Source organism: Lygodium microphyllum, unplaced genomic scaffold (assembly GCF_053477565.2).
Source record: "Lygodium microphyllum isolate KBCC unplaced genomic scaffold, Lygodium_microphyllum_v1.1.10 scaffold_38, whole genome shotgun sequence".
Taxonomy (NCBI): Eukaryota; Viridiplantae; Streptophyta; class Polypodiopsida; order Schizaeales; family Lygodiaceae; genus Lygodium; species Lygodium microphyllum.
In genome coordinates, this window is record NW_028229521.1 from 190,271 (window position 1) to 200,000 (window position 9,730).

The following is a 9,730-nucleotide window of genomic DNA, read 5'->3' on the forward strand; positions in this document are numbered from 1 at the left end:
TCAGAGGGTTAGCTCTGATTTGAAGTTTGTAAATTTTTTAAATCCCCCATTTGCTTCATTGTTGTTCTTTTCCTTCCTACACGACCTTGTTTCCCCATGTATTCTTCATCCAAGCTTTCAAGCTTCCTCAATATGTTAAAGCTTCATGCATTTGCTGCATGGATACTTGCCACATGCCACATGGTGAGCTCCACGCAGTTACTTAGCACACTTGTGTTAAAGGGCCTATAGCTAGTATTAACACCCACTTAGTCATTACTCATTCTCCACCTTTTGCTAGTTGGATGGTAGGCGTCGAATTACATTCTAGTGGATTTTCTGTATAGGAAGTGTTCAAAAGCTCCTTGTGTTACACAAAAACCTACTAGAAAATTGTTTCTGTGTGCAAAAATGAAAAGGGCTCCAAAGTGTTGTTGTAAGGGCTCAATCGCATTAGTGTGAGTAGGGGTAGGAGGCGCTTTGGGAAGGAAGACTTGCATTTTGGTCGCACTAGCCAAGGCTTAGGGAAAGGAGAATCAAAAATATTTAATGTCTATGTGAGCATGTCAGAGCCGTATGCTTGATTGGATGATCGGACCCTCACTTGTCAGATGAGATGGAGGATCTTTGTTCATAGCCAATCGAAATCCTTAATCCTACTAAACCAACCTTAGAACCCCCTTTTTGGAGAGGTGCTTGCAAGGGTTTTGAGGGTTTTATGGTACCCTTGCCCACCCCGACCCTTTGGAGTGAGACCATATACTTGCAAGGTGAGGTGGGTGAGCTTTCCCCCACGTGTGACTGCTAGGCGCAACCCGGCGGCCCTAAAGTAAAAAGTTTTAGACATTTTCCGGATCACTGACCGGTTTCATGTCCGAAAGGCCCAGAAGAGAATAATAAATCGAATATCTGACGTGTATGCTTAGGTCGCGGTCCGCTGGTCAGTAACAATCCATCGGTACTCACCAGAAGAACTCACCAGAACCAGCGAAAGCCTTCAGTGGTCTGATAATATAAAAGGGTGGATGGAACGCTGCAATGGAAATCATGTGAGAGCTTGTGCTGCATCGAAGTAGAAAGAATACTTCTAATTCATAGTAGCAACTGCCTAGTAGAGAGAGAGAGAGGGGTTCTGATTACTCGATCCCACCACCACCACCACCACATCATCATCATCATGCCGGGAACTGATCCTGAGAGTGTGAAGGTCCTGACGAGATGGCCGAGCATGTTCGGCATGAGGGTTGTGATCGCCCTCAAGGAGAAGGGGGTGGAGTATGAGTACCAGGAGGAGGACCCCTCCAACAAGAGCCAGCTGCTGCTCCAGTTCAATCCTGTCCACAAGAAGATCCCCGTGCTCATCCACAACGGCAAGCCCGTCTGCGAGTCCCTCATCATCGTGCAGTACATCGACGAGGCCTGGGCCTCCAAGCCCCCGTCCTTCCTCCCCCCGAAGGACCGCCCCTACGACAGAGCCCTCGCCCGCTTCTGGGCCGACTATGTCGACAAGAAGGTACTTTAATTTTAAGAATGAATAAATGGAAGAAAATCAGCTTCTGCTTCTGTATTGTCCTTCCTTGCAGCGTGCAGCGTGCAGCTCTTTCGTTTTGTCGCATCTCATTGTAATATGGGGAGGCACTCTATGCCTAGATCGGTGCTGCGCATCCCTTGCACTGATCTACACCTAGATCGATGCGCGTGGAGTGGTATGATGTGCCTCCTGCTAATTATCTTTGCCTGCAGTAGTATGGTCGCTGCATCTACCATATTGTTCTTCTTTGCCTGCAGTACTGGTATACCCCCTTGCAGTAAATTAATATGCAGCGGTATGATCTTTGTCTGTAATTACATATCGTTTACCATATTATCTACTAACTACTACAACTCTTCTTCTTTGCCTCCAGTTCAAGTTGTATGGTGTAATGAATCTTCAATTAAGAACACGTGATCTGCTGAGCAGGTCTGAATTTAGTTGTGCGTCAATGGCAATATATTCTGAATCTCTGTCCTGATTGCTGCATATTGCAGTTCTTTGATGCGGGTTCTCGTGTTTTGAGAAGCCCTGAGGGTGAGCTTCAGGAGCAGGCCAAGAAGGACATGCAAGAAGCCGTGACAACTTTGGAAGGTGCGCTGCAGGATGTCTTCGGAGGCGGCCACCCATTCTTCGGCGGGGAGGCACTGGGTCTGGTGGATATCGCTCTGGCACCATTCATTGCCTGGTTCAAGGCCTATGAAACCATAGGGCATTTCAAGCTGCTGGATGAGGAGCGATGTCCCCATCTGAGTGCCTGGGTAGGCAAGGTTAGCGAGCACCCGAGCGTCAAGGAAGTACTGACATCTCAGGCACCCTCTGACAAGGTTCTGGAATTTGCCAGACTCCAGAGGGGATAGGAAACGGATGCTGGGTGCATGAGAGTCGTCATCTAAGATCTTTAGTGTCTCTCGAGTACTGTACTACTACTGCTGTGATCGGTTCCTCCCATGTACACTCCTTGTGGACCTGTCGTGAGAGTCGTACGAACCCACACGATGAGATCTGGACTGTTCTCTGGTCTGGAAACGGAGAGCTGTACGCGTTACCTCTCAAAATTAAATAATACGAATTACTCCTTGTCAATCGTTTCTAATGTGCAAAGGAGATGATTTATTTAAAGCTTTGGTTACGTGCATATTTAAAGCTTTGGTTCGGTGATTTCCGAACCAAGGAGAAGATTGTGAAGTCTATCTTGCGAAAGTAGAAGAGGTGAAGATCGTCAAGCCTATCTTGTGGACCTGTCGCGAGTCGTATGAACCTACACGATGAGGTCTGGACTATTCTCTAGTTTGAAAACTGAGAGCTATACGTGTTACTAATCTCTCAAAATTAAATAATACGAACTAGCGTTTCGCTCCAATTTTACTTTTTAATTTTTTAATTTACTCTCTCTCCCCTCCCAAATTCTTTATGTCTAATTTTCTCGTTTTTTCTCTCTTTCTTTGCATTCTATTTTAGTTTATTTTTTCTCTTCTCCTGGTTCGTTCTCTCTCTCTCTCTCTCTTTTTCTCTTTTTTTTCTTTTTTTTTCTTTTTCCTTTTTTTCTCTCTTCATTCTCTTTTTAATTTTCTTCTTCTCTTTCTCTCTCTCTCTCTCTTTTTCTTTCTCCACTTTTCCTCTCTCTCTCTCTCTCTCTCTCTCTCTCTCTCTCTCTCCTTTAGTCTCATGTAAATTTTATCTTTTCCTTATATATAATTCTCTCTTTATGTTTATATTTTCTCTCTTCTTCTCCTCTCTCTCTCGCTCTCTTCGTCCTTTTTTTTCCCCTTCCCTTTTTCCTATTTTTTCTTTTTTTCTTCTCTCCCTCTCTTTCTTTTAAATTTTCTCTTCTCTCTCTCTCTCTCTTTCTCTCTCTCAAAATGTTTAAATTCAAAAAATACTTCTCTCTTTTCGCTTTTTCCCCATGTCTCTTCCTTTTTTCCTCTCTCTTTTTCTTATTCTTATTCTCTCTCTTTCTTTCTCTCTCTCCCTCCCCTTCTCTCTTTTTCTTCTCTTCTCTCTTTATATTTTTTCTTTTTTCTTTCTTTTAGCTTTTATCTATCCTCTCTCTATAATTATCTCTCTGTGTTCAAATTCTCTCTTTTTTTATCTTCTCTCTCCTTTTCTTCTCTCTGCCTCTCTCTCCCCTTTTCTTCTCCCCCTCTCTCCTCTCTTTTCCTTTTTTCTTTTCCTCTCTCTCTCTCTCTTGAATTTTATATTTTCTCTCTATAATTCTCTTTCTCTTTGTTTCCCCTCTCTCTCCCTCCCTCTCCTCTTCTTTCTTTTTTGCTCTCTCTCTCTCTCTCTCTCTTAGATTAAACTTTTTTAAATTAAAATAAGGAGTCTCTCTCAATTAGATTTTTTTTTATTTTTTAAATTAAAATAGAGTCTCTCTCAGTCAAATTAAATTTTTTAATTTAATTTTTTTAATTAAAATAAGGAGAGAGAGAGAGAGAGAGAGAACCTAGGTCCTACACATGAGAGAGAGGGGGGGAAGGGGGAGAAGAAAAATGTTAATTTAAAAAAGAATTCTCTTTCCTCTTTCCCCTCCTTCTCTCTCCATCTTCTTTTTCTTCTTTATCGAATGAATCACACAGAACTCCCACCCAGGAGAGATGTGGATCACAAAATCGAGCTCATTCTAGGATCCGCCCTATCGACCTGAGCTCCTTATCGAATGAATCACACAGAACTCATAGAATTGAAGAAACAACTGCATGAATTAGAAGAACAAGGCTTCATCCATCCCAACAAATCCCCCTTTGGTGCCCTAGTGTTGTTTGTTAAGAAGAAGGATGGGGGTCTTAGACTATGTGTAGATTATATGGCCCTTAACAAAATCACCATCAAAAATAAATACCCTATGCCCCTAGTGGAGGACCTCTTAGATATGTCAAGATTGTGGGAGAGAAGGAAGGAGTCTCACTTGTAGCTTTCTTGCTTTCACAATGGGGGAATACACACAAAGGTGGAGGCTGAAAACAGTTTTCCTCTTCTTAGTTGTGTAAGCCAAAAGAACTCACATACAAAGAAAATAGAAGAACCCTATATATGGGTCTCAAACCAAACTCAACTAACTAAGGTGGCATACTAACTGAGCCACGAACTAGAGTAGATAAGGATAGCTGTCATGTAGCCTCTCCTCTGGAGTCATTCCATGTATTGCTGCAGTGGGAGTCCTGTTCATTATGTAGACTGCTGTAGCAACTGCTTCAGCCCAATAAAAATCTGGCAAGTCTTTTTCATTGAGCATGGCACGAGATACCTCTCCAATATGTCTGTTTTTTCTTTCTGCAATTCCATTTTGATGTGGGGTATGACTGCATGAATATTGCTGCTTTATGCCATGCTCCTGCAGGAACCTTGCAAACTCATTTGAGAGGTACTCTCCCCCTCCATCTGACCTTAGGCATTTTATTTGCAGACCTGTTTCTTTTTCAACCATAGCTTTAAGAGTTTTGAAATGCCCAAAAACTTCACTTTTCTTTTTCATGAAATACACCCAAACTTTTCTGCTATAGTCATCAATAAAAGTGACAAAATAATGACAGCCTCCAAGAGATGCAGCTTTAGTAGTCCACACATCAGAGTGGATTAATTCCAATGGCTTCTTACTCTCTTGAACATGTCTAGGAAATGGTTTCCTTGCCTGTTTTCCAAACTGACAAGCTTCACATACCTTATGCATTTCTGCAACCTTGAATTTAGGCAAATCCTGCAACAATATTTTGGGCCTGCATTGATTTAAGTCGTTGTACATTAACATGACCAATGCGTTTATGCCAGATATCAATATCTGCAACTACACCGGTCCCATGTGCAAACATTGCTGCACTCAATTCAGACATGTCTGCATCCAACGTAAACATTCTGCCCTTCTTCTTTCCTTTTGCTATCAAGCGACCTTTATTTTTCATATCCTCAACAAAGCATCCATGAGGATTAAATCTGACCTGCAAGCCCTGCTCAACCATTTGACCAACAGAAACCAGATTCTTGGTGATATTCGGAACATGAAATACATCGGACAGGTATTTCTTTTTCCCATCCTGCATAGACAAAGGAATTTTTCCAATCTGCACAATAGGATGTGCAGTATCATCACCAGTCTCCACAAATCCTGGTTTTTCCATTTTCCTTGCATCCTCCATCCATTCTGCATGACCTGTCATGTGGTTTGATGCACCTGAGTCAACATACCACACATCGTTGCTTTTTTCTGCACTTGTCACAGAATTGTTCATGTGCTGCACCATAAACAAATGCTCATTTCTGTCATCACCCTGTCTACTAGAAGATGCATAATTTCCTTGTTGCAGTTTTCCATTCATGATGTCATTCTGCTTTTTATAGCAGTCTTTAGCCATATGACCCATTTTACCACAGTAGTAGCATTCAACATTACTGTTTGCATTTTGGCCTCTTTGCCATCCACCACGACCTCTTTGGCTCCCCCTGCCTCTAGAGTTACCACGTCCTCCTCCATAGGACTGGTTTTCTTGAGTTTGCTGCATATTCTGATTTCTTCCACGGCCTCCAAATCGGCCTCCTCTACCTTTGCCTCTACCTCTTCCAGCATTTGAGTAGAAGACAGCTTCTTTTGAAGTTCCTCCTGAAGAAGATGCACCACCATTTCTCTGCTCCTCAGAAATTAGAAGAGCAATCAACTCCTCAATATCAGGAAATCTTTCACGGACGAAAATGGATGTTCGGAACTGTGCATAATCCTTTCCTAGACCATTCAAGGTCACAGAAACTAAATCATCATCTTCCACTCGCGACCCAATGGAAGCAAGAGCATCTGCAATCTTCTTCACCTTCATGTGGTAGTCATTGATGCTCATACTTTCTCTTTGCACATTATGCAACTCTTGCTTGAGCTGCATTTTCCTGGCTTGCGTATTTGTGCTATACATTTTTGACAAAGTATCCCATGCCTCCTTTGGCGTACTTGCATCCTGAATATGCACAATCATAGAGTCTGAAATACTGATAGACAGCCAGTACATAACTTTTCTGGCTCTCTCATGCCATGCTTTGAATGCCTGCATTTGCTGTTGATTGGGAACATCAGGAAGAACTAGTTCTTCTTCATTTCCTGCAACAAATTCCCAATATCCTTTTCCCATAAGGAAATTTGTCATTCTAAACTTCCATGCCTGGAAGTTGTTCTTGTCAAGCTTTTCAGTGACAATCTGTGAAAGAGAATCAGACGCCATTACAGAATACTGCAAAAAATTCTGTCACTGCAAAAAAACACAGCTTCAACCTCACAAGGGCAAATCTGCAAAACTGGCGAAAGTGGTATTTGACCACACAGTCACTTCCTAGTGACGATTTTGCATAAACAGGAACCAAGGATGATTCTGAAACTCCCAATGTCTCTGCGCACAAGCATACGATGCAATTTCTACATTAACTTTTCACCGACCTGTAGAACAGTGGCTGCACAGCATAAAACTGAGCCTTTTCCTGAGTGCGTGCAGAAAACTTTCGCCTCCAAAACAGGCCCCGAAATGGCCTCAAATCAAAAAAACAGGGTCGCCAAGGGCTAAAGCCCTTTCCCGCAGCATATAGTGCCCTCTTGCTTCACCGCGAAGGGCATCTCAACCTGAGACAATGCACTCTTGCAATTTCCGGCTATGCTACCTGCAGAGATCTGCTCCCAAAACAGAAAATGAAAGCAACACTGCTCCTCTTACCAGAACACCGCGAGCTTGGCTTGCTTTCTTGAGCTCCTTACCACGAACAAGGCTCTGATACCATGTCAAGATTGTGGGAGAGAAGGAAGGAGTCTCACTTGTAGCTTTCTTGCTTTCACAATGGGGGAATACACACAAAGGTGGAGGCTGAAAACAGTTTTCCTCTTCTTAGTTGTGTAAGCCAAAAGAACTCACATACAAAGAAAATAGAAGAACCCTATATATGGGTCTCAAACCAAACTCAACTAACTAAGGTGGCATACTAACTGAGCCACGAACTAGAGTAGATAAGGATAGCTGTCATGTAGCTATTATTCATGGGCGGTGTACCAACCGCGTCTGCAACTGACAAGTCGGTGACATAAATACACAACGGTCACCCTGGCGTATCGCGAGTGGAGCTCGATCTCTCAACAAGATAGACTACACGGAGCCAAGTACTTTAGCCGCATAGACCTTAGGTCAGGATATCACCAGATTCGTATAGCAAAAGAAGATATCCCAAAAACATCTTTCTGAACTAGATATGGTAGTTTTGAATGGTTGGTCTTAGGATTTGGGCTAACCAAATACATTTTGTGGTAGTTTTGAATGCTTAGTCTTAGGATTTGGGCTCCATGCACATTTTGTGGCCTCATGGATGGATTCTTTGGATCCAAGATAGATGTGTTTGTCATTATCTACATCGATGATCTACTAGTCTATAGCAAAACCTTAGAAGAACACAAGCATCACTTGCGCTTAGTTTTTTAGAAGCTACGGCAACATAAGCTATATGCCAAACCAGAAAAATGTGAGTTTGCAATAAGAGAGTTAGAATTCCTAAGCTTCATTGTAGGAATGAATGGTATCAAAGTGGACCCCAAGAAAGTGGAAATTGTCCAAAAATGGCATGTACTAAAGATTGTAAGGGAAGTGCGAGAGTTCCTCGGCTTCATAGTATTCTACAGAAGGTTCATCAAGGATTACACCCTCATCACCGCACCCCTATCCCACCTCACTAAGGAAGGCAATACTTTTACATGGGGTACTGAGCAACCGGATGCTTTTGAACAGATGAAAAAAGGTATGAGTCAAACCCGTCTTGAAAGTCCCCAACTTCACCAAACCCTTTGAGATCTCCACAGATGCATCAAACTATGGCATTGGGGGCGTACTGGTGCAAGAAGGCCACCCCATAGCTTATGAATCCAAGAAGTTCATAGATGTCGAAACAAGGTGGAGCACACATGAGAAGGAAATGCTCGCACTCATCCACTACCTCAAAAAATGGAAGTACTATGTTCAACATAAACACACGGAAGTCTTCACCGACAACATCTCCCTCAAATGCTTCTAATCCCAACCCAAGCTATTGGTCAAACAAGCTCGTTGGTTAGACTTCTTAGCTAAATTTGACTTAGAGATAAAACACAAGCCCGTCGGCTCCACCAACAAGATAGTAGATGCCCGGAGTGAGAAGGCTAACTTGAAAGCCGTTAGTGTGATCAATAGCAACTTCATGGAATTAGTGAAGGAAGCCTTGAAAGAAGACCAGGACATGCAAAAAATTATACAAGATGTGGAAGCTGACAAGACATCGCATGGAATGTGCACCCTCGAGAAGGAAATCCTATTTGTAGAAAAGATATTTTATATCCCCAACAATGTGAAGCTGAAGAAACTCATATTACATGAAATACATGATGGAAAACTACGAGGACACAAGGGACAAACCAAGACACTGGAGGCCCTTAGGAAGCAGTTCTTTTGGCCCAACATGAAAGAAGAAGTGATTGATTACATCAAGACATGTCCTACTTGCCAACTTGTCAAGGCACCATGCTCTAAGCCATCTGGCTTGCTTCAACCTATGGTAGTACCTAGCCACCCATGGGATGTAATTAGCATGGATTTCATTGTGGAGCTCCCTGAATCCCATGGATACACCACCATTTTTGTACTGGTGGAATACTTCTCCAAGCAAGCCCACTTCATCCCTACCAAACCACCAGTGAATGCCAAAGAGGTAGCCCGCCTCTTCTTTACACATGTTTCAAGCTACATGGCCTACCCTTAGCCATAGTATCAGATAGAGATGGGAGATTCATGAGTGACATGTGGAAGGAACTCTTCAAGACCTTGGAAACACAGTTGTGATTCTCATCATCCTTCCACCCTAAGACAGATGGGCAAATAGAAAGAGTCAACCAAGGCGTTGAAGATTATCTCAGGAGTTACGCTCGGGTGGACCAAAAGGATTGGGCCATGTACCTCGATGTGCTGGAATTCCACTACAATTTGCTCCATCCAGTCTGCCACAGGTTACACCCCCTTTGAATTGGCCACAAGAAAAGAAGTCATCACACCCCTTGCCTTAGCATTGAGAGTGGCCAAAGCTGAAGATCAAGATACATAGGAATTCTTGAAGAAATGGAGAGACAGAATGCAACGGCCAAGCATAGCCTCGAACAAAGCAAAATCACCATGACAGAGCAAGCCAAAAAAAGAGAAAGGTCGTACTCTTCACTAAAGGCGACATGGTCCTGGTCAGCTC

General features: G+C 42.9%; 1 protein-coding gene across 1 annotated transcript; it reads left to right on the forward strand.

Annotated features, from left to right (window-relative positions):
- Positions 1 to 992: 992 nt before the first annotated feature.
- Positions 993 to 2,596, forward strand: LOC148009124 (putative glutathione S-transferase parC). The gene is made up of 2 exons (XM_087673784.1): positions 993 to 1,492; positions 2,008 to 2,596. The coding sequence occupies exons 1-2, from the start codon at positions 1,157 to 1,159 to the stop codon at positions 2,368 to 2,370; spliced, it is 699 nt and encodes a 232-aa protein (XP_087529910.1). The 5' UTR covers positions 993 to 1,156; the 3' UTR covers positions 2,371 to 2,596.
- The last annotated feature ends 7,134 nt before the right edge of the window (positions 2,597 to 9,730 follow it).

What these genes read in the sequence shown, in the direction of transcription:
- LOC148009124 (XM_087673784.1), top strand. Translation starts at nt 1,157, where the DNA reads ATGCCGGGAACTGATCCTGAGAGTGTGAAGGTCCTGACGAGATGGCCG. An exon ending in CCGACTATGTCGACAAGAAG is followed by an intron (nt 1,493 to 2,007) that starts GTACTTTAATTT and finishes TGCATATTGCAG; the next exon opens with TTCTTTGATGCGGGTTCTCG.